The 26,131-nt window shown below is 40.4% G+C and overlaps 1 protein-coding gene across 3 annotated transcripts in view; it reads left to right on the forward strand.

The window, feature by feature from the left end:
* The first annotated feature begins 21,352 nt into the window (after window positions 1-21,352).
* snx19b (sorting nexin 19b) overlaps window positions 21,353-26,131 on the forward strand; it is a 116,636-nt gene continuing 111,857 nt past the window's right edge. For 2 of the 3 annotated variants that reach the window (XR_009656848.1, XM_060943746.1), the window contains exons 1-4: window positions 21,353-21,701; window positions 22,237-23,877; window positions 24,860-24,998; window positions 25,740-25,840. Coding sequence is in view for 2 of the 3 variants with exons in the window: in XM_060943746.1 (XP_060799729.1) it covers window positions 22,252-23,877; window positions 24,860-24,998; window positions 25,740-25,840 (1,866 nt within the window). In the remaining variant the exon portion in view is untranslated. The remainder of the gene's footprint in view (window positions 21,702-22,236; window positions 23,878-24,859; window positions 24,999-25,739; window positions 25,841-26,131) is intronic. The other variant, XM_060943747.1, reaches the window with a different exon arrangement.

Genomic DNA, 26,131 nt, shown 5'->3' on the forward strand with positions numbered 1-26,131 from the left:
AAATAAAGTAACTCTGATCATAGTGGGTGCGGCACAGTGGTGTAGTGGTGAGTACTGTTGCCTCACAGCAAGAAGGTCCTGGGTTCGAGCCCAGCGGCCGTCAAGGGCCTTTCTGTGTGGAGTTTGTATATTCTCCCTGTGTCTGCATGGGTTTCCTCTAGGTGCTCTGGTTTCCCCCACAGTCCAAAGACATGCAGCTTAGGTTAATTGGGGGCTCTAAATTGACTGTAGGTGTGAATGGTTGTTTGTCTCTGTGTCAACCCTGCGATACCCTGGCAACTTGTCCAGGGTGTACCCTGCCTCTTGCCCATAGTCAGCTGGGATAGGCTCCAGCTTGCCTGCAACCCTGTAGAACAGGATAAGCGGCTACAGATCATGGATGGATGGATGATCATAGTGGGTTCAGGGTTGTGCTTTTCATCACTGTGTAGAGTTCACTGTCTCTACTTTGGTTGTCTTTCTGAATTGATTCTTCTGATTCATTTAAAACAAGTTGTTCAGAATGAATGATTCACTCTAGTGATGCGAGCCGGGTGGAAGTTTGTTTGGTTCGAGTTGGTGGCTAGCGGCTGAATATTACTTTGCAATTTTAGCGTGATAGCGCTTCATAGACCATCGACCTTTTTTCTCTTCACCTGGACGTGTTAGCTATAGGACTAGGTATTTTGGAGGACATTGGGTGGAAATACCGACTGACGGCCTATATGAGTCCGAAATGGTGTTCTTCCAGTGTTCCTCATAGACTCTGACAGGATGGCAAGGAAGGAGATGGACGAGGATACTAACACTTTGGAATTTAATGAGGAAGATGGGAGGGGGGAGAGGGAATGGAAAGAGGTGGTGAGAGGGAAGAAGGCAATTAGTCATAAAAGGAAGAAAAATGACCAGCATAGCAGAGGAGATTCAGAAAGTGAGGATAGAGAACTTCAAAAGGACCCAAAGGGAGGATTGTATAATATGATAGTAAGATTTGAGAGAGAAGGGGGAGTTAAAAAAACTAAATCTGCTTAAGTTAACTGAAATAATTCGAGAGCAAGTTGAAGTGAAGTATGCGAGAGTTTTAGGAGATGGAAACTTGTTAATAGGATGTATAAATGAAGGGCAAGTGAAAAGGGCAATGAAGATAATTAATTTTGGTAGCACGTGTGGGAGAGCAGAGGTCCAATGGTAGTAAAGGGGTGAGTTCTGGGCTTCCTCTCAGTGTTAATATGAGGGAACTACTGGAGAACCTGAGGGAGAGGAATATCCATCCATCCACCCATCCATTATCTGTAGCAGCTTATCCTGTACAGGGTCACAGGTAAGCTGGAGCCTGGGAGGGGAACAGTTCGGTGAAAAGAATGACAAGGGGAGCAGAAAGAAAGGAGACTGAAACTGTTCTGATAGAGTTTGATGTAAAGGTAATTCCAAAGGAGGTGTACTCTGGATTTCTTAGATATAAAATAAGAGAATATGTCCCAAAACTTATGAAGTGCTTTAATTGCCAGGAATATAGACATGTGGCCAAAGTATGTAAAGGAAAAAGATGTGCTCGGTGTGGTGGGGAACATGAATATGGAAAATGTGGAGAGGGTGTAAAACCAAAGTGCTGCAATTGTGGAGGAAATCACAGTATAGCTTACTGGGGATGTAAAGTGTTGAAAAAAGAGGTGGCGGTACACCAGATAAGAGTGAAGGAAAACGTCTCATATGCTGAGGCAGTTAAATTGGTTAGAAAGGAAAAACAGGAAAAGAAGGGGGAATGTAATAAAGAACAAGTTACAACAAAAGAACAGCAAGATAAGATAAATATATGGATAGAAAAAAAGAAATTGGTAACCTTTATAGCAGGAGTAATAAATGCAACATATGAGATAAAATCTAAAACTGAGAGGATTCAAATTATTGTGAAAGCTGCAGAACACACCTTGATATGACAGGCTTAAAGTGGGAAGAAGTAAGGGATGAGTTCAGGGTACCATCAAGTCAAGAGACAGCATGTATGAGTTAATTATACTAATAATGTTAATTTTTCAATGGAACGCAAGAAGTCTGATTTATAATGTTCAAGAACTCAAACAGTGTAACCCCTTCAGACATAATGTGTACAATTGTACACATGAAGTTCCATAGCATTTTTTCTTGTGTCTGAAGGGGTTATTAGGAAAGAAAAAACAGACATTGTGTGTATTCAATAGACCTGGTTAAAACCTCAACTGGATTTTGTTTTAAACGATTTATTTTATCCAGTGAGGGGAGACAGGAGAGAAGGAGGAGGAGGATGTGCCACCTTTATAGAGCAAGGCATTCCTTATAGAGTTCTAGGAATAGGAAGTATACAAGATTATGTAGTAGTGAAAGTGTGGGCTGATAATAAAGAATAGGTGATTGTGAATTATTATAACCCATGCAAAAAACTAGAATTAAGTAAACTTGAGGAAATAGAGGAACATAATAATGATAATATTGTTTGGTGCGGTGATTTTAATGGATACAACACATTATGGGGGAGTGATAGGACAATGGTCAAGTAATAGAAGAGTTGTTCGATGAAAAGAATTTAGCATGCTTAAATGATGGCAGTCACACTAGAACAGATGTGAATACAGGGAAAGAGTTGGTTCTTGACCTTACATTGATATCAAGCTCCATTGCTGCAATATGTGATGGGAAAATGTATCCCAAAGGAACTATAGGGAGTGACCATTACCCAGTGTGGTGCAAGATAAATATTAATACCTCACTGACTACAGAGGGAGCAGGTGGAAAATGGATCCTTGAGAATTGGGAGAAATTTTTGGAAAAAAGTGATAGATATGTAGAACAAGTTAACAAAGGAATGAATATAGATACACTTGACTGCAAAATAAAGCAAGGTATAATATCGGCTGCATTAGAATCCATTTCCTAAAAGTAAAGGAGGAATAAAGAAGAAAGTAGTGCCATGGTGAAATGATCAGTGTAAAGAAGTAATAAGGAATATAAATAAGGCATTTAAGCAACTTAAAAAACTCATCAACATATGATTCATTACAAACAGGCTCAGGCAATAGTAAGGAAGATAATCAGACAGGCAAAAAGGATGCACTGGAGGAAATACTGTGATAACCTTGGAAACAAAACTCAGATAGGAGAAGTATGAGGGATGATGAAGATGGGAGACAGAAAGGAACAGAACTATCTGGTTCTGGCTGATGGAAACGAGACTGCAGTAATAAATGAGGAAAAGGCAGAGTTGTTGGCTAACACTTTTGTCAAGGTTCATAGCTCTAATAATCTGTCTGAGGAAGGAAGGAGAGGCAGAGAGAGAAAAAAAATCAGAAAACATAGAGGCTTTATATAAAAAGAGTAGTAATGATGGGCAAAATGCCCCTTTTAGCATGGGAGAATTAAAGAGGGCACGAGATAAAACAGGAAAATCTGCACCGGGTAAAGACAAAATATGTTACAGCATGTTAAAACATCTAAGTGTAGAAAGTCTAAACTACTGATGCTGTATAACAAAGTGTGGGAAGAGGGAAGAATGCCATGGAACTGGAAAGAGGCTATAATTATTCTGATAAAGAAACCCGGGAAAGATGCTAGCAAGCCTGGAAACTACAGACCAATAGCTCTGACTTCACACATTTGTAAACTCATGGAGTGCATGATAAATGAGAGGTTAATGTACATCTTGGAGTATAGAGGTATGGTGGTGATGTACCAAAGTGGATCCAATACTATGCCTAAAGGATGAAATAAAGAAAGCTCAAGTAAATAAAGAGACAGTCATTGCAGTATTTTTTGATGTTGAGAACGTGTATGATATGTTATGGAAAGAGGGGCTTCTAATTAAATTGCACTTAATAGGAATACATGGGAAAATATTGAATTGGATTATGGATTTTCTTGATGGAAGAACCATTCAGGTGAAGATAGGGTCAAAGGTATCAAGCCAATATGTAGTAGAAAATGGAACGCCTCAGGGGAGTATAATTAGTCCAACTTTATTTTCTATTATGATTAATGAAATATTTGTAAATATTCCAGTAGATACTGGGAGATCACTGTTTGTGAATGATGACGCACTGTGGAAAAGAGGGAGAAATATTGAGCACATTGTTAAGAAAATGCAAGATGGAATTAATCTAGCTGAGAAATGGGGGACAGCATGGGGATTTAAATTCTCAGTGGAAAAAACAAAAACTACAGTATGTTCTTTACAAGAAAGAAACTCATGGAAAACAAGTTACAACTATATGGAAATGAATTGGAGAAAGTTGAAAGTTTTAATTTTTTGGGGAGTTTATTTTGATCAAAGACTAACATGGTGGGAACATATCAGATATGTTGTTAATAAATGCAAGAAAGTTATAAATGTTATGAGGTGTATTGCAGGATTGGAATGGGAAGCTGATTTTGCATCTCTGAAATATATTTATGTATCCTTAATTCGATCAAGATTAGACTACAGAAGTATTGCATATGGATCAGCAGCAAACTCTGTGATAGCAAAATTAGATATTATTCAAGCTCATGCTTTAAGGGTGTGTCTAAGAGCAGTAACCACCCCAGTATGTGCACTCCAAGTTGAAGCAGGTGAAATGCCTTTATTATTATGTCGGAAACAATTAGTGGCCAACTATTGGATCAATCCAATAGGACATGGAGATAAACATCCTACAAAAAGGTTCTGCAATCCTGCTGGGAGAAAGAGAGGACACAAACAGAGAGCTTTGGCTGGACAGGAGATCAAACAACTAAAGATTTGGGAGTGTATGACAGAGTTTTGCTCAACTGTAATGTGGCCAGTTAGACCTATCTGGATGTTAGAAAACCCAAGTGTAGATATAGAAATATTGAGGATTAAGCTCACTAATAAGAATGCAGATCTCTAGGGCTTCTGGTATGGCGCTGAAACGAGCAACAGCATAAGTCATGAGCTCCTGCATGGTCTTACTTCTCCCTTCTGAGATATCAACGCTGTAAGTTAAAAATAACTTGTTTGAGCATGGAAGGGGGTAAAAGAAGAAAGATGAAAGGAAAATCGCAACAGGACAATTCATTGTCAGAAAACGAAGATGGCCTCGACGCCACTAGCAACAAAGCTAAATACGAGGATATGGACGCTATTCAAGCTAACATTATAACCGAGATAAAAGCGGTCTGCTCCGACATGAAGAAGGAATACTTCAAAATTATAGGAGTACTGAAGAAAGAGCTGACGGATTTCAGAGAAGAAATTAACCAGAAGCTTAGCTCTATCGGTACAGACCTACAAGAAATAACAGAAAAAGTGGGAGAGACGGAGCAACGAGTGGCGGATATGAAAGAACAGAGTGCTGAGATTAGCAAGCTGCTCTCCCACACCCTGGAAATCCAGCAAAGCCTCCAAACCCAGCTCACGGACCTGGAGGCTCGATCCCGCAAGAACAATATATGTACCCATGGAATTCCTGAGGGGTCTGAAGGTGACAACATACAGGACTTTGTTGAGAATCAGAGCTGTCTGTCTCCGAGGCCAGACTCGGGATACAACACTGTCACCGATCCCTCGGATCCAGACCACCGCAGGGATCCAGCCCAAGGTCTATGATAATCTACTTCCAGGAATATAAAACAAAATAAATGGTGCTCCGATCTGCCTGGAAGAAGAAGGAGATTTGTTTTGAGGGAAAAAGAGTGTTTTTTGAACAGGACTATCCAACCGAAATATTAAAAAAGAGGAGAGCTTACGCCGACATCAGGAAGACACTAAAAGAAAATGGGCTATGCTTCCAGACTGTATCCACACTGGTCCAGTCTTTTATAACAGCACAACGGAGGGAACGGATGATCTTAAGAAGAGAGGATATGCACTGGATAGCACCAGAGTTGATGCTGCCATGGGACCCACACCTACGACCGGACCAAGACACCATCCATGGGAAAAGGCAGGTGCAAGACCGCGCCGTGATCACCTGAGACAAATCCAAGAAAAACTAAAAACATTCCGAAGGAACACGGATGCTATGAAATGCCATGGTGTAAATAAACAGACTGTGTTACATGTAAGAGATCGGTAAGAAAAAAACTTAACATCATAGGCTGAAATGAGCCAGTGAGATGGACCGATTAACATTGATATTCAGAGATTAAGCGATTCGTCCTATTATAACTCTTAAATAGTTAAAATGCCCATTAAGCAGGGAAACTTTGTTTGTCTCGTAATGTGCACTGCTCTGAATTTAAACAACGTTATTCAGAGATGCCAGTATGCACTGGGAGGGGTCCCTTCATGGTTAAGGGCTTCCCCACTGAACTTTGAAGTTGAGTTCATACTTCAGAAATGGAAGTCACTTGAATTAAAAATGTGTAGTTATATGTTCAGTTCTATTTTGGTTCACAGACCGAAGTTGGTTTGTTCAGGTCATCTTGTCAGGTTGAATATTCAGGTGAATATTTACCTTTTCCTTTTTGTCAGTTGAGATGATTCATCAAACATACAAAGCTATCACTCTGAATGTAAATGGGTTACACAACCCTATAAAAAGAAGTAAAACAATTGCTAAAATGAAAAGAGAAAAACAGGATATAATTTTCTGGCAAAAAACAAATCTCTCAAATATTGAACATGATAAGCTGAAAAAAAATGCGTTTTAAAAACACATATTATTCATCCTTTGAAAGAGGAAATACAAGAGGAGTTGCAATATTAATTTCAAACAGAATAAATTGTATGTTTTCCTCCCAAATTACTGATAAGGAAGGGCGTTATGTACTAGTCAAAGGTTTTATCGACCACAAAGAAGTCACCTTATTGAATGTCTATACAGTAGGCTGCCAGGAAATAATAAACAGTTGATTAAAAAGATTTTTGACCTAATATGGGTGGAAACCTCAGGTGTACTAATATGTGGAGGAGACTGGAATATTCAATTGTGCCCAATCATGGACTCTTCAAATAAAATAAAAAAGATAGGATCTGAAGCAGTATATGTTAAAAAGCTGCTCAAAGAATTAGGCATGATCGACATATGGAGAGACCTACACCCTCATGATAAATATTTTACTTTTTTTCCCATCCCCATTCAGTGTACTCGAGAATCGATTATTTTTTCATATCCAACAGGACACAGGATTATAGATTGTGACATAGGAACAAGGGACATTTCTGATCACGCAGGGGTATACTTAACACTACATTTAGATAGCAAATCCAAGGAAACCTTGTGGAGACTTAACACAAACCTTCTGAATGACCCTCAGTGTCAAAAATACATAAAGAAAGAAATAGAAGATTATATCACTTATAATAACAATGGAACTCTGTCTCCAAGCACACTCTGGGATGCTGCTAAGGCAGTTTTGAGAGGCAAACTTATAATATGGTCTGCTCAGAAGAAAAAGGAAAGAGATAAACAAATCAAGGAACTGGTTGAAAAGTTAAAATCTCATTCATTCATTCATTATCTCTAGCCGCTTTATCCTTCTACAGGGTTGCAGGCAAGCTGGAGCCTATCCCAGCTGACTACGGGCGAAAGGCGGGGTACACCCTGGACAAGTCGCCAGGTCATCACAGGGCTGACACATAGACACAGACAACCATTCACACTCACATTCACACCTACGGTCAATTTAGAGTCACCAGTTAACCTAACCTGCATGTCTTTGGACTGTGGGGGAAACCGGAGCACCCGGAGGAAACCCACGCGGACACGGGGAGAACATGCAAACTCCACACAGAAAGGCCCTCGCCGGCCCCGGGGCTCGAACCCAGGACCTTCTTGCTGTGAGGCGACAGCGCTAACCACTACACCACCGTGCCGCCCAAAGTTAAAATCTTTAGAGAGTAAACATATGGTAAAGTAACGACTCTGAGGTCCTACAACAGATTCTAAATATAAAACAAAATAATATTTATGAAAGTCAGATAGCAGGAAGGGCTAAGTTAATTAAACAAAATTTCTGTGAGAACGGTCCCAAATCCAAAAGACTCCTGGCATGGAGAATACGCAAACAGCAGGCAGAGAGATGTATATATAAAGTGAAAGATCCCCAGACTAATAAGGCATACCACAAATTGGAAGATATACAAAAAGCCTTTGAGTCATGCTATTTATATGCTCAACTCGAAACAGCTGAAATAGGACCTGTGTCTGAAGTTCTGACATCGTTAGACTTACCATCTATAGGAACAGAGCAGAACAAAATAATAACCTGAGAGATAACAGATGAAGAAATAAATAAGGCCATATCAAGACTGAAATCAAATAAAATGCCAGGCGCTGATGGCTACCCATCAGAATGGTATAAAATGTTTAGGGAAATAATACTACCGATGCTTAAAGAAAATTTTAACTATGTTCTTAACGGGGGAGAACCCGCTGTGTCATGGAGGCAAGCGGTAATTTCAGTAATTCCTAAGCCAGGTAAAGACAAGACAAACTGTAGTTCTTACAGACCTATATCTGTTTTAAAAATTGATTATAGATTATTCACATCGATATTAGCTAAACGATTGGAAGATATAATCCCAGACCTCATAGATACAGACCAAACGGGCTTTATTAAGTACAGACAGACCCAGGACAATGTGAGGCGGGCACTTTACCTTGTTGATCATATAAAAAACAATGATATTGAATCTGTGGTTATCAGCCTCGATGCTGAAAAAGCTTTTGACTCTGTCCGCTGGGAATATTTGTATTTAACTCTTAAACGTTTTGGCTTTAATGATCAAATAACTGGATGATTGAGGTCTCTCTACTGCTCTCCCTCAGGCAGAATTAAAATAAATGGAAACTTATCTCAAACAGTCCTCCTTGAGAGGGGATGTAGACAGGGCTGTCCCCTAAGCCCCACATTTTTTGCCTTGTTTATTGAGCCATTGGCTCAGGCAATCAGAGAAACCAATGATATAGAAGGTGTATAGATTGGAGATACACAACATAAGATTCGTTTGTACACAGATGATATTCTTTTGACTCTTACTAACCCAAATGTAAGCTTGCCCAAATTAATATCCCCTCTCCAAGAATTTGGATCATACTCTGGATATAAACTGAATTTAAATTGAATGAATTGTCTTGGCCAGCCCTAAGGGTCCCATCTGCATCTCATCATTGCTGAGGAGTGTGCTCCCATCACCCAATCAAGCATCCAGCCAGAGCAGGTCATGATATTTTTTACCATATTAACATGCCATTGTTGTGTGTTATGCCTGATGTAAAGACTCTCGTCTCTGCGAGCCTACCACACAGATTTAATACTTGTCATTTTTAGGGCATACCTAACAACCTGTGTTTTCTCCCCCCCCCCCCCCCCCCATCTGTCCCTCTGAGTTACATGTTGATCCTGGGATTGAGATGCTGGCCTCTTCTGCCCCTCGGACCTGCGTGATCCATCCTGGTGCCCTGTGTCTGGTCGGAGTTTTATCGCACCGCTCCTGTGAAGGACGGCCCCATGAGGACAGTTGAGGGTTATACCTGTTAAAACTGTTAATATTATAGTCAGGCTGTCTGTTGTTGCCCAAATGAGGATGGGTTCCTCATTTGGGTTCTTTTGAGTCTGGCTCCTCTCGAGGTTTCTTCCTCATGTCGTCTGAGGGAGTTTTTCCTTGCCACCGTCGCCACAGGCTTGCTCATTGGGGATAGATTAGGGATAAAATTAGCTCATGTTTTAAGTCGTTCAAATTCTGTAAAGCTGCTTTGCGACAATGTTTATTGTTAAAAGCGCTATACAAATAAACTTGATTTGATTTGATTTAAACAAAACTCAGACTCTTACCTTTAATTATAAACCACAAGACAGCATTAATAGAATATGTAATTTTAAATGGAAAGGTAACATAATTAAATACCTAGGGAATCAAATACCAAAATATCTTTCAACCATTTATGATCTTAATTACATTCCCATAACTGCCAGTATCAAAGCAGACTTAAATAGTTGGTCATTACTACCCATGAACATGTGCAATCGAATAGATGCAGTGAAAATGAGTATATTGCCAAAGTTGCTTTTTCTCTTTCAATCACTCCCTATTGAAATCCCCTCTAAACAATTCAATAATTGGAATAAAATTATTTCCACCTCTGTCTGGGGAAAACAAAGACCCAGGATTAGGTTCCAGACCCTACAGCTTCCTAAAGATAAAGGTGGGAGAGCTTTGCCCTGTCTGGAAGATTATTATAAGGCAGCACAACTGCAGTCTTTAGTGTATTGGTGTGACCTAATGTACGAAGCAAAATGGAATGACCTAGAACAAAATCAGATTAAGATACCTCTCCAAGCTCTTCTGGGGGAAAGAATGCTACAAAAATTTTTTAGAAAAGTTGAATACATGGATCACTGTCCCATTAAACATTTGGCATAAGCAACTTAAAAATAGGAAATTTGAAAGAAATGCACGACTATTACGGTGGATTGCATATGACACTGAATTTATCCCAGCAAAGTTAGACAGCAGGTTTAAACACTGGATAACTAAGGGTATCACCTCCTACTGTATGATATCATCTAATAAATACCTAGACTGCTTTCAACGGTTCAAAGAAACCTTTCATTTGGAGAAACGGGATTTTTTTTAGACATCTTCAACTGAGAAATTATTTCAATAAGAATATTAAAGCTACCGGAGAGGTGGGCATTAATCTGATAAAGATATTTATTGATGCATATGAGGGTAATAACAATAGGAAAATAATTTCCAGGATTTACTCATCACTGCAATTGGAGAGAGGTCTCTCCACAACATACATTAAATCTACATGGGAAAAGGAAACCAACATAAAACTGACCAGTGATGAATGGTCAAATATCTGTAAAATAGTCTATAACTACTAGTTCTGATCTTTGAAGGGAGTTTGCCTGGAAAAATATTGTAAGGTTTTTTATAACACCAAAAATAAAAAAAAATCACAATTCCAAAACCCCGAACACAGTCAGTGTTGGAGAAAATGTGGTAATATGTCTGCAGGTCACTTTCACATTTTTTGGGAGTGTCCCGCTTTAGCCCTGTTCTGGGCAGATGTGATGACAGAAATTAGATTAATAACTGGCCTAAAGATTACTTTCAACTTCAGCACCATATACCTGGGTAACCTGCCATCAGGACTGGATAAACATGAACGATACTTGCTGCAAATATTACTGGTGAGCAGTAAAAAGTCTATAACCAGGAAATGGCTGAGTAAGGAGCCCCCAACAATAGCGGAATGGATTGAAATAGTTAAAGAAATTCACACTATGGAAAGAATGACCCTTTCTCTAAGGTGTGCTGCTGAAAAGTATAAAAAATATTGGAGGAAATGGAAGCATTATTTAAACCTTTCATAATTTCTTTTCTACTTGTAACATAAGGGCTGCACGGTAGTGTAGTGGTTAGTGCTGTCGCCTCACAGCGAGAAGGTCTGGGTTTGAGCCCCGTGGCCGGCGAGGGCCTTTCTGTGTGGAGTTTACATGTTCTCCCCGTGTCCGTGTGGGTTTCCTCCAGGTGCTCCTGTTTCCTCCACAGTCCAAAGACATGCAGGTTAGGTTAACTGGGGACTCTAAATTGACCGTAGGTGTGAATGTGAGTGTGAATGGTTGTCTGTGTCTATGTGTCAGCCCTGTGATGACCTGGCAACTTGTCCAGGGTGTACCCTGCCTTTCGCCCGTAGTCAGCTGGGATCGGCTCCAGCTTGCCTGCGACCCTGTAGAACAGGATAAAGCGGCTAGAGATGATGAGACTTGTAACGTAATCTTTATTTCTATTTTTATTTATTTAAATTTTTTTATTACCATCATTGTTGTTGTTGTTATTATTGTTATGTTTATGAGTTGTGCTCCATGGAGGACCTCGGTGGGGCTGAGGGACACTGGTAGAGTTATGAAGGACTCAGAGACACATTGATACTACTATGAGTAACCTGTGATGTTTTATGTTTGAATGATTTTTTGCTGCATTACACTGCGTGTGGAGCCTGAATGTTAAGTTTCTCACCTGACCCTTGATGACCCTGTCTGTTGTCTTGTTATATCTGTTTTGTTTGTACTGTGTTTACTAAAATAAAATAATAAAAAAAGAATGCAGATCTAATCAGTGAATATTATAGTTATAAGGACCGAATATATAATGACAGTATTCAGATCTTTACAGATGGTTCAAAGGATTTGCAAACAGATGCAACAGGTTCTGCAGTTGCTGTGCCCAGTGACCACGTGGAAATTAGTAAGAGAACTTTTGATGGTGGAACTATTTGCCACATTGTTGGTATAAGAATGGACTGAACAGGTAGACTGGAGAAATATATTAGTGATTCTATGTCAGCACATACAGTACAAACATTAAGACAGGTTCAGCCAGAAATCATCTAGATCTGCTTTATGAAATCTTGTTTACTGATTCAAGATTGCTTAATCAAGGGAAAAATATCACATTCATTTGGATCCCCTCATACAGGCATCCAGGGGAATGAGAGAGCGGACAAACTAGCAAAAGAAGCAGTCAAAAAAGAAACTGTTGAAGTGAGCATCAAATTATCAAAATCCGAGGGGAAAAGCATAGTGTGGAGAAAGGTAAAGCAACAGTTATGGGATAATGAAACAAAAGAGACATTTGCACTCAATCCAAAATAAAGTAGATATTTTGAGAAGCAGGGGGTCAAACCGGAAAGAGCAAATAATAAGCAGACTGAGGACTGGACACGGCAATCTTAACAGTACACTTAAAATAATGGGAAAACATCCTATGGGCCTCTGTGATCAATGCCATGAAGCTGAGACAGTTGAGCATATCCTTACATCATCCAGTAAATTTAGATTTGAGAGGCAGGCAATGATGGCAGAGCTACAGAAACTATGACGGGAAAGGACAATATGTGGCAGCAGGGCCGTGGCCTAGCGGCGGTTTGGAATGGAGGGCGGGGCCAGGGAAGGTGAGTGGCAATGTCAATGCACCTGTGTCTAATTAATGTGTCTGTGTTGCAGTGACAGAGGATAGAAAAGGAGGGAGAGACAGAGAGCAGCGAGAAGGGAGCTTAAAATCTCTGAAAGTAAATCCTCTGTGGTTTTATTCCATAAAGGTTAAAAAAATAATACATAATAATAATAAAGAAGGAGAAGAAACCTTTATTTGTCACATGCACAAATGAAATTCGCACAGTGAAATTCGTCCTCTGCATTTAACCCATCTGAAGCAGTGAACACATACGCACACAGCCAGAGCAATGGGCAGCCACACCAGAGCGCCCGGGGAGCAGTCAGGGGTCAGGTACCTTGCTCAAGGGCACCTCAGCCCAAGGCTGCCCCACGTCAACCTAACTGCATGCCTTTGGATTGTGGGGGAAACTGGAGCACCCGGAAGAAACCCACACAGACAAGGGGAGAACATGCAAACTCCACACAGAAAGGCCCTTGCCGGCCGCTGGGTTTGAACCCGGAACCTTCTTGCTGTGAGGCGACCGTGCTAACCACTACACCACGGCATTTTTTACCATTATACATAAATGATGTATAATGGTAAAAAAACCTTAAAAATGATAAAACTGTAAAGTTTTTAGGCCTTTATTTTGACTCCAAACTTGCATGGAAAACTCACATTGATTATCTCATAACTAAATGTCGTAAAAGAAAAATGTTTTTAAAGTTATATGTGGCAGCAAGTGGGGTACTGACAAAGAAACAATTATAATTATCTATAAATCTTTAATTTTATCATGTCTTGATTATGGTTGTGAAGTTTATGATACTGCATGTATTTCTAGGAAAAGACAATTAGATGTTATTCAAAATCAATGCCTTAGAATCTGCACTGGTGTTCTTAAATGTACTCCTATCTCTGTTTTGGAGATAGACTGCTCTATTATGCCTTTGGATCTAAGAAGAGAATTCAAACAAATTCAAAGTGCAATTAAATATAGATCTTTTGAAGATCATCCAACAAAATTAGAAAAACAAAATTGTGATATTAATTTTCACTTTCGTCCTATATTTTCTAAAGTTGTTCATTTGGTTAATAGTCTTCCGGTTCCAGCTTGTAATCCTTTGGTTGATCCTTTCCCATTTTGGGAATCCCAATCTCCAAAAGTTGACTTAGATTTAGTCCCTAAAATCTCTAAACAAGTAGTTGCTACATGTTACAATTGGCATTAGAACACATTCAACTCAAATACAATCAACACTTACATATATTTACTGATGGTTCAAAAAAAGATTTCGATTGTGCATCTGGCATTGTAATTCCAAGTCTAAACATTCAAAAAGACTATAAAATCTTAAACGATACTATATTTAGAGCTGAGTTACTAGCAATTACAAAGGCTTTGGAACTTCTTACTGATAAACCTCCCATATAATTGGATTCTGGATTTTTTATTTGAAAGAAGGGTAGGTGTGGAATATTCCAAAGTATACACAATAGAAAATGGAACTCCACAAGGAAGTGTGTGTAGCCCGTTGTTATTTAACATTACGATTAATGATATCTTCTCTACAGTTGAACAAGGTATAGGTATGTAGAGGTCAGAGCGGGTGGGTGGAGCACAGAAGTACGGCAGGCCAGAACCGAGTTCCAAAGACTCTCTTTATTTGCACTTTACAGTCGCAAAACATACACTCGCCCAGCCACACGCATATATACACACACACACACACATCAGTCATCTGGTTCGGGCGAGCTCACTTCCTCTGCTCTCTCTCCTTATATAGGGCACGGTTGCTGGGAAGACACACAAACAGGTTAATTCACCTCAGGTGTAGTGATTCTGCCACTTACCTTCCCTGACTCCGCCCTCCGGTCAGTGACCGGCGGTCACAGACTGACGCTTGACCATGCCCCCACTGCCACAAGGTAAATCTCTATATGCAGATGATGGGGCGTTATGGATTAGAGGCCGCAATATATCATGTCAAAACAAAAATGCAAACCGCAATAAATGAAGTGGAAAAATGGACAAATAACTGGGGATTTAGATGATCAGTTTCCAAAAATGACTTGACTTGAAAAAATGCAAGTAATATGTTTTACAAGAAGGCATAAAATCTCACCTATTTCTATAAAATTATATGGTCACCCTCTTGAGCAAGTCAAGGTAGTAAGATTTTTAGGATGGTTTGATGAAAAGCTAACATGGCAGATTCACTTTGATAAGGTCAAAAATAAATGCAAAAAGATACTCAATATTCTATGATGTTTGACAGGACAAACTTGGGGAGCAAGTAGAGCATCCTTAAAAAACCTACAGTATATTGGGCTCTTATGAGGTCTGTGTTTGATTATGGATGTTTAGCTTATATGTCTGCAGCAGAATCAAACATTAGATGTACTACAAGCTCAGGCTTTAAGAATTTGCAGTGGGTCTTTTAAAACATCCCCAGTGTCTTCAATGCAGGTGGAAATAGGGGAGATGCCATTAAGGATCAGGAGGCTACAATTGATGACATATTGGGTCAGTCTTCAGGGACATTATGACAACCATCCAGCTAAAAGTATTACAAAAGATTGTTGGGAACACTATGAATCTAATTTCCTAAGTTTTGGATAGATAAGTGATGCTAAAGCAGAAAGTATTGGTTTACATTAGCTACAGTACTGCCCAACAATCCCATTATCACCAGTCCCGCCATGGTTATTCCCATTACCAGTTGTAGATTTAAATATTCATCAGGAAATAAGAAAGAAATCAAAGGATATATCAGGAAGGGAAATTGTACAAATTTATTTGGATTTTTATTTTTCTAAATATACATGTATATTTACAGATGGTTCTAAAGACCCCAAAAAAGGGTGTGCTGGATCAGCAGGGTATATCCCAAAGAAAGGACTAAGTATTAAGAAAAGAGTGACCAACAATGTGACGGTGTACACAACAGAATTGGTGGCAATATTATTGGCCCTAGAATGGGTTAAAGAAAATGCAATAAACAAAACAGTCATAATCTCAGATAGTTACTCAGCACTGGAAAGTATTCAGTCAGGTAAATCATTTAGAACAGATATAATCAATGAAATCTTTATAACTTTGCGTAAAATAGATTCAAAGGGCATTTCAACTAGTTTTCTTTGGGTACCTGTGCATGTTGGCATGGAGGGAAATGAACAGGTGGACAAGCTGGCTAAGCAATCACTAAATAATATAAATATAGAATTGCAAATCCCAATCAGTAAGGCAGAGGCTAAGATTTACATCAAGTCCGACGCAGAGTCAGTCTGGCAGGAGTATTGGGATGGCAGTGAAACAGGAAGACATCTATACTACACTGAAAAACAGGTAGGAAGGATGGGGGCAGTAGTCGGAGAGAAGACATCATGATCACCCGATTACGAATTGGACATACAGGACTTAACTATTCTCTTAACAAAATAGGCAAACACTCAACCGGAAATTGTGAAGACTGTAGCCACTCGGACTCAGTAGAGCATGTAATGCTCCACTGTAAGAAATATGAACGTGAAAGAAATGAGTTTTATAGATATCTCAGAATGGTTAATCATAACAATTTTACATGACCTGGTTTATTAGGGAGAGCATCAAATCAGATGTATTATGTTATCAAATTTCTGAAAGATTCACCTCATCTCATCTCATCTCATCTCATTATCTCTAGCCGCTTTATCCTGTTCTACAGGGTCGCAGGGAAGCTGGAGCCTATCCCAGCTGACTACGGGCGAAAGGCAGGGTACACCCTGGACAAGTCGCCAGGTTTCTGAAAGATTCAGAATTAGCTAAAAGAATATAAAGTAGGGTTGCCACCATTCAGAAATGAAAATAAGGGACGCCCACCACGGCTCCTTGGGGCCATGACCACCACGGGCACGACTCCCATGGGGTGGGGTGCCCGTAGCAGTGGTATGTTTTATTTTGTAGGTGTTTTTAGTAAAGGGGTGATCAAGAAAGCAATTACTCATACTTAAAGCTTGAAATGCTTTATTGCCAATGCTGTAAAAATGTATAATGTACAAGTGGGCAACAATGAACTTTTAAAATATAATCTAAATATATTGAGAACTTAATATCACTGTAAATGTAAGTGCATAACTGTTCTTGGTGTAGGGACTCTCTTTGTGAACCTTGGGGACATTTTTACTTAGAGAGGAAAAAAGAGAACAAAAAACAACAAAAACACAACAAACATGCATGTCTGCTTATTCAAGAATGCAGAAAACAAGAAAGTGCAAAACATTACTCCTTCCCTCAACAGTCCTGAGTTCATCAGGAACTGTTATGCTTCTCTTGTTTGTGGAGTAGACCAGATTTAAACAGTCAACAGATTTCCCTCACTTCTTTTTCCAAGTGTACTTCTTGGTACTCCTTGCTGCACTGAGTAACTCTTTGTCTTTCAAAGCGCTGCTATAAAACTCTGAACAGGACTGCTCAAAGTTTAGAGTGATCAGGAGCTCGCTCCTTATGAGCTCCATGGAGCACCTGTTCCTGCAGTCACTCCATTTGTTGGCCATTCTTGAAAATACCCTTTCCACATATCCAGTGGATGCTGGGATGCTCAAGATCATCTGATCTTGAGCATCATCATTCCTGACGAATGCTGTCTAATGTCAGACAGCCCACCGTACGCCACTGAAAACACTCGCCGACAGACTTTACAGTTTGCTCTGTAGTCGTCTCCACTCACGCTGTCCAGCCAAGGATGTGTGTCTTCCCACTCACATCTGTATTTTTGTAAGCGTTTACGCTTTTGAGGACGTGGTGGAGTCCCGGGTGCAGCAGACATTTTAAAAAGGCCCGGGTTTTTTGAGCAGCGCCGGTGTGTGTTGTCTGTCTCTAGGCAACCGTGACAGCGCCACACGCAATGACACAGGCAGCCAGGCACAGACGCACAGAGAGTGACACAGAGTGGAGGGGTTTGTGTCCTGGGTAGATCCCGCAACGTAGTATTTCCTGTTTTATTTTGTTCATTAGGGCGGCACAGTGGTGTAGTGGTTAGCGCTGTCACCTCACAGCAAGAAGGTCCGGGTTCGAGCCCCGTGGCCGGCGAGGGCCTTTCTGTGTGGAGTTTGCATGTTCTCCCCGTGTCCGCGTGGGTTTCCTCCGGGTGCTCCGGTTTCCCCCACAGTCCAAAGACATGCAGGTTAGGTTAACTGGTGACTCTAAATTGACCGTGAGTGTGAATGGTTGTCTGTGTCTATGTGTCAGCCCTGTGATGACCTGGCGACTTGTCCAGGGTGTACCCCGCCTTTCGCCCGTAGTCAGCTGGGATAGGCTCCAGCTTGCCTGCGACCCTGTAGAAGGATAAAGCGGCTAAAGATAATGAGATGAGATTTTGTTCATTATTGTAAGATTTAGTGTTGATATGTGTGAGACAGACATGTGTATTGGACATTTATGAAAATACGGAACAAATCGCGTCTCGTATCGGTTCAATACGGGACACAAGATTTAATTGCCAAATAAAGTACGATTCCGTATTTTACGGGACGGGTGGCAACCCTAAATATTGAGGTTTTTCACCTGACGTCACAGGGTCACGTGACGCCCCGGTGTCCGCCATTTTGAAGGTCAAGCTAGCTAATGTCAACAACATCATAGCTGGTATGTTACTGTAGCAATGTTTACGTTCAGTCATTTGGATGACTGTTAAAACCTTTCAGTCTCAAGTTTTTCCTTTACTGTATTTACTAGTTTACTGTAATTATGATCCGGCAGCTATTTACACCGGATCCAGTGTAAATAGCTGCCGGAGCGCGCTCCGGCTTGCTCCCCCTCAAATTAAGCAGCGCGCTCCGGCTTGCTCCCGGAGTGCTCCGGCCGAGGTTCCGGAGCACGCTCCGGCTTGCTCCCCCTCAAATTAAGCAGCGTGCTCCGGGAGCACGCTGCTTAATTTGAGGGGGAGCAAGCCGGAGCGCGCTCCGGCAGCTATTTACACTGGATCCGGTGTAAATAGCTGCCGGATCATAATTACAGTAAACTAGTAAATACAGTAAAGGAAAAACTTGAGACTGAAAGGTTTTAACAGTCATCCAAATGACTGAACGTAAACATTGCTACAGTAACATACCAGCTATGATGTTGTTGACATTAGCTAGTGCTAACAGCTAGTTGCTAGTACACTGCTACAACACAGACACTGACCCTAATAATACAGTTCTTGGTCATTGCCTGGTAACAGCAAATTTATAACGGGCCATGTCTCAACAGACTAAGAAGTTATTTCAATGACATTTAATAACATTTTGTTTATCCTGAGGACCGAAAGTAAATGAAAATGTGAACAAACCTTAGCTGTAATAAGATGGTGACCACCGGCTCCAGGGACGACCCACTGATGTAGGCATGTTACCCAGCCTGACACAAAATATTTGTAGGTATCCAAACTCTTATATGCTTTCAGATCAATACCTGTGTATAGTGATGGGTTTTTAACGACATAGGTATACAGATCATGTGGGCCGAAGTCAGGTAAAGACGAGGGCTTCGTGTACTTCCGTACGTCAGTGAACAATCCTGGTGGAAGCAGGTAAACGTCGTTCTCTAAGCCTGCTAACCTCAATTTTTGCAAATACCTCTCCCTCTGCTCGCCCTGTAAATGCCCTACGTCGCTGGATAGTGAAGGTGTTTTCTGCATCTCGCTCCTTTTTCTTTTATGTTTCTCGTTTGTCGCCTTCCTCGCATTCAAACTGATTCGAGACGTGACGTCCAAAATGGCAGCCTCACATGACTTGGTCACGTGGGTGAAAAACCTCAATAAGGGTTCCCCCCTCCATAGATATACATAGAAGACTAGATGCCTCACCGCGTATTCCAGAACGTCTGCACAGGGCGGCCATCTTACCACAGGCAAGCTTTTCCACAGAATTTGCGGTACACTGAGGTAAGACCATTGAGATGCTTAAATGTTTATACTCTTATCTCGCTGAAATTTTAACGTATATACAAATGGTTTGATTTCTTAAAACATTATTAATGTGGTTGTAATTCTGGGTGCTTGAACATGCTAAAATCGTACCTTTTCTCTTCAAAAACAACTTACTGCAGCTTTGTCAAAGTTGTGTTTCATGCTAGGCTAGCTCGTAGCACCAAGTAATTTTACATGGAAGGTCATGAGATAATCTCATCTCATCTCATTATCTCTAGCCGCTTTATCCTGTTCTACAGGGTCGCAGGCAAGCTGGAGCCTATCCCAGCTGACTATGGGCGAAAGGCGGGGTACACCCTGGACAAGTTGCCAGGTCATCACAGGGCTGACACATAGACACAGACAACCATTCACACTCACATTCACACCTATGGTCAATTTAGAGTCACCAGTTAACCTAACCTGCATGTCTTTGGACTGTGGGGGAAACCGGAGCACCCGGAGGAAACCCACGCGGAGAACATACAAACTCCGCACAGAAAGGCCCTCGCCGGCCACGGGGCTCGAACCCGGACCTTCTTGCTGTGAGGCGACGGCGCTAACCACTACACCACCGTGCCACGTCATGAGATAATATTTTCAATAACTGAAGTTGCACTTGCACATGGTTTTCATTTTTGGGTTGGTTAATTTGAAACAACTTACATTATGATTTCTAGAGGAAATTAAATTACTGACTGTGACGAGATGCCAGACTTCTGCGCGGCTTTCGGTTGCTCGAACCAGCGATGTCTGGAAAGTAGGGCACGCGGGATCACCTTTCACCAGTAAGATAATACATCATTTTTTTAAAGGATAATCGGTAGCGTTATTTACTTAGTGAAATAATGTCCAATACAGTTCCTGATATGAGCAGCCGGGCTAGGACAACAGTATCATACTGTATTGTTACATTTGGGTGTGAGGTTGTAAGTGAGTAAGCTGTTTATTTAACTTTAGCTTCCCCTACAGCCCTATCACATGTAAAAATATTTTCACTAAAAATTGGAAATAAATTGTATGGTTATTTGTCCTAAGGCCGCAGTTATCCATAAGTATGCAGTGTAAGGCTTCTCACAGCATAGGAATTTCAGCATGTATTTTTTTTAAAACATAAAATGATTATTCATCATTAATATCATAAATACATACTTCCGTTTGTTTGTTTTTTAATATAACAAACCAAACCGTTTGAATATCGATTGAAATTTGAGGAAGTTACGGTCATCTGAAAAGTACATATCGCTACCAACACAATGTAATGGGTAAGCCAGTTGTCTGAGGTAAGATGGCCGCCATGTGCGGACGTTCGACTTCGTTGACGGGCAACGGGGACGAGGCATCTAGTCTTTATGTATATCTATGCCCCCCTCCCTTATAGCCCCTGTTCCACACTCCAGCCTAGTCGGTGGCAGTAAGGCACCTTTAAGTTGGTTTGACAACCGCCATAAAGAAAGAAGAAGAGAAGGGAGCTCTGTGTGTGTGAGTAAGAGAGAGAGAGAGAGAGAGACTGGGAGAGTGTGTGACGCTGAAAAGCGGAAAACAAAGTGTGTGTGAACATCAATTCCCACCTGCCGTGCTTCTGTACTCCACCTTCATCAGGGAACTGTTACACAATACTAAAAGCATATAAAAGTATGGAGATACTGCCAAGGGGAGGAAATGGCTTTTTACATTTTTAAGAACAACAACTGGAATGGAAAGACGGCTTTAAAATAAAATGACAAGAATATAGGAAAAACCTGTAGATGGCAGTAATGCAACACTGTGGTTATCAGCTGCCGTAAAAACCCAAAAGAAGAAGAAGACGACGAAGCATTCACTCATCACGACTGAATCAAAAAATATTGGCGGAGGTAGTGATGTAGTACGGTGGTTTGTAAAACATGAATTTACTCACTTAAATTGTTTCTTTGGATTTATTCAATCAGGTAACGTTTCATTATTTTTCTGTTTAACATATGTTTTTGTGATGTGGCTGCTAAATATTTAGTAAGCTAACGGAACTCACTGATTATAGATGAGAAACAAACCCGTAGGTGTATTTTAATTTATTTTATATACTACTACTACTAATAATAATTTACAACTACTCGAGGATAACAGTAATGTTAATTGAGCATTGAGTAGCACTGGACAGGCAGTTAGTTTCACTTTTATTGTAGATGTAGTCCTTGAGCTAACTTGCTTGTTAGCTAGCGATCTAAGAGTTAGCCCTGTATATTATTTGTAGCAAAGCAACCTTACTTGCATTTTTTTTTTGGCCGAGACTGTAGAAGATAGCACTTTGTTTGAACACTTTCAACCATTTCACGCTTATGTTTTGACTGCCTGTGTTTGGAAACCAGGCAGTTCGATGAAACATCTTAACAGCCAGGCCTTGTTGTTGTCTCTGTTTAATACATCACACTTGTATATCTTTTTTTAATCTGTTTAGATGACATGCTGTATATCTGTGTTTAACAGGAGCCGGCCTTTGCCATGACTCAGCCTGAGCACCACAGCCCACCTATTATGGCCTTGTCTGAATTCATAGTACAAAGAAAACTTATTGGCTTTGGTGTATTCCTGACTTGGGTTGTCCTCTTCCATTTACTGGTTAATGTTTGGCTCCTTTGTGTGTTCACCAGCCTCTTAGTAGTTATAGGTGGGTGGCTTGGATCTCAGGCTGTCCTCGAGTCTGAAAGTGTCCTCCACCTTGAGCGATTCATCACGCTGAATGAGATCCAGTCTTCTGCAGACAGTGAGCTACATCTAGACCAAGAGATCCAGAACACAGTTTGTAAGATCATCCGAGACTTTGTCTCTTCATGGTATAACACCGTTTCTGCAGAGCACGAGTTTGAGGATGAGATCCACAACTCCATGATCTCAATGGCAATGGAGCTTAAGCTTCGGGCAAAAAAAGTGGATAGGAAAGCTTTGACTCTGAGGATATTAGATCTTTGCGGATGCCATCTTCAGTGTTACATAAAAGCAAAAGAAATCATGGCTGGAAAAGTAGGCAAGGACCAAACTGTGAATATTAATGAGAGTCTCTGGCAGGCATACAGCACATCTTGTGTACCTCATCCAGCTCTTCAAAGTTCTGCCATAGAAGTGAATTATGCACGTGCAATGGTAGATTTGCTTTTACATGTTCTTGTCCCTCCACCACATCTTGAAACGAGAACAGGGAGATTTGTTGTGTGTGAACTTATAACATGCAATGTTCTTTTGCCTTTAATTGCAAAGCTGTCTGATCCAGACTGGTTAAACATGTTGATTGTGGATGTGTTTACGAGGTCCAAAAATCCAGGAACCAAAGCAACTGAGTCAGAGAAAATGACATCTCCAACAAAGGTTTCAAATGAAGAAAACTCACAGGATGTTGAGGTTCCATCTTCTCTAGCCTTGAAGGTCAAGCCTGACACTCCCAGTGGCACTGACATGCCAACGCCTGAATTGACAAATTTGGATGTTATTGACTCTGCAGATCTTTACTGTCCACAGAATCAAGAGGATGAAGGACCAAGACAGTCGTTTGCTTCAGAGCATCCAGGTTTCAATTCAAAGGATTATTTGCGACTTAGGAAATTGAATCCCTTCTATCAAGAAACAGACTCTGACTTGGAGTCTCCTTTAAACGATTTCAAAAGGAGCTCCCTAGAGTCACTGGTTCTGATAGGCACAGAAGAAGAAACATTGGAGCCGATTATAGAATGTCCTATGCTTGCAGATGAAATACTGGACCCCAAAGATGAGTTCCATGTCTATTCTAATGCACCAAAGGTAGTGGTCTCGGAGATGCAAGAACAACCCTCTGATACCACTGATGGGACAGATGAACTGTCTTCAAGCTTTTGTGCTCTTCAACAACTTGAAAAGGGCACCACGAAAGCAGAAATGACTGGCATGGAGACAACACGGGTATTGAACACCAACGGGCTGACTCTTCAAGCCTCCTCAGTTTCAGCCGGAACCGTGCCACTCTCTCCATTCACTTTCGAACCCCTCAGTAGTCCTGAAGGTCCTGTTGTTATTCAGAACCTTCGTATCACGGGCACCATCACAGCTAAGGAACACCGTGGCACGGGCGCTCATCCATACACACTCTACACTGTGAAGGTGTGTGTCCATTTGATTTAGTTATTTAAACTTTTGCTTAGATTATAAAAAGGTATCGTCGTGTGTAGTATCAGTGAACTAATAGTTGTAGTATTACTGAACCAACTGAGGACGAAATAACTCAACTCGAAAACAAAACCCCCAAAAAAGCAACAAAATATGGAATGAAAGTATTTGATGGTAAGAATGGTGTCTTTTTAAAATTTTTAATTTTTCAAGGATTATTATTATTATTATAGCATTTTTCACAAATTGCTACTGTCATTTCGCTGGTTTGTTTACATTCTAAGCGGAAATTATTTTGCTGGACGTTTTGTATAGTTTTTCTTTATCGAATTTGTAAAAAATACAAATGCTCTGTTGTTCAAAATCAAGTGAATGTGGATAGAATAAAACAGTTATTCCACTCAATCTTGTCGTACATGGCTTATAGCCAACTCGACTCTACGCGCCGCGTCGGCTATCGGCTCATATACGACTTCGTTTCGCGGAATAACTGTTAAATATCAAACAGACTAATTTGGCTTCTAAACCAAACATTAAACAATAGATAGTGCCAGAAATGTATTTTAATTTTCCATAAGGAATTTACTTCTGGTTCCAGCTGTGGACTGTTATAGTGACATACTCCCTTTGATACTGTGTACGTGTATAAAATCTGTTTGTTTAATGCGTTCATGCCTGAATAAGAAGCAGTCTTGGCATATATAATGCAGTTTACATGTACAACAAGGTGCACAAATACATTGTCATACCATGTAAAAACAATACCGTTTATAGTAAACAGTCATCTGTGTGTAATGTTCAACAAAGGTGCAGATACTACTATTAAATTTCAAGCTCAGTCATGACTGGTCTTCAGAAAAGAGTGATAGGGCGAGAGAGAGAGAGGTTAAGCATTTTATTAGCATAATGCAGTTGCATGTCTTGTATTATATTGTATGTTGTAATATGAATAGTTTTCTTTGCCAATACTTTGCAGTATGAAACAGCAGTGGACTTGGAGAATCCAGACACATTGCAGCCAGTGGCTTATCACATGGTTAATCGGCGCTATAGTGAATTCCTGAACCTGCAGACTCGGTTAGAGGAGAAACCTGAGTTACGCAAAATTCTCAAACGTGAGTTTTGATGCATAACAATTTTCAGGGGTGGACAAATCACTAGCCTGGGTGCCTGCACAAGCAGGTTTCAGGGACAGGTTATTTGTTTAATTATAGTTACCCATTGCACAAGTGTGTGTTGGGGGGTATGTTAATGGATGATTTCAGAATCAGGAACATACAAGTATGTGGGAACACTGGGAGGAAAAAAAAATGCAATGAAATGGTCATATAACTCTCTTGTGATCATAATGCCACGCCACTCTGGATAAGCGTGTCTGCTAAATGCCATGTAATGTGTACAATAGCTTATCTCACTGTTAAACGTATCAAGAGAGGATAAAGATACTAGCCAGAAACAAACCATTATTGGTGAGGAGAGAAAACCACAGCTCATTGCTGAAATGTTTGCCCAACAACTTGGTGACTTTTTGTTGAGGTCTCAAACACTGTATTATATTTAAAACCTTTATAAGATGAGCATAAGGAAAAGCTATACGGTTTTCCACTCACTATCAATTCATATACTTGTCTGTATCTATAATGCATTTAATTAGATAACTAGCTAACCATAGGTTAAGTTATCTACCACTTATAACTGACTAGGTTAAAGTTTCTGGTGCAACCCAAACCTGGGACTGGGCAGCACACTGGAGTTTTCACTTGCATGGTTGGCTTGCTAACAAGTTTATCATTTCTCCACACCTGGTTTTGAAGTTTCCTTTAATTAAAAATACATCTGTGGACTTTTGTTTGTAGATGTCAAAGGACCTAAGAAAATCTTTCCTGACCTTCCTTTTGGAAACATGGACAGTGATCGAGTAGAGGCCAGAAAAAGTTTATTGGAAACATTTCTTAAGGTGATTACACTATACATAATATTGTATTATAATCTAAAGTAGAGAAAATATGTCCAAGTTCTAATTGCTAACTGAATCATTGTCATTGTTAGTGTTTATTACATATGGTTACAAGGTGCAATCAAAAGGTTCCGTGACTGTTCCTGTTGCGAATGGAGAGTGGCAAGGTCTTGTATGTGCAACAGGAGCGAGCAGTAATTCTCATGAGTCAGTATGCTGCATGACATTGGGACCTGTGTTACATGCGGGTATGTGACAATGTGCATGTGTACATTTACAATTTGCGCAATG

Source organism: Neoarius graeffei, chromosome 17 (assembly GCF_027579695.1).
Source record: "Neoarius graeffei isolate fNeoGra1 chromosome 17, fNeoGra1.pri, whole genome shotgun sequence".
NCBI lineage: Eukaryota > Metazoa > Chordata > Actinopteri > Siluriformes > Ariidae > Neoarius > Neoarius graeffei.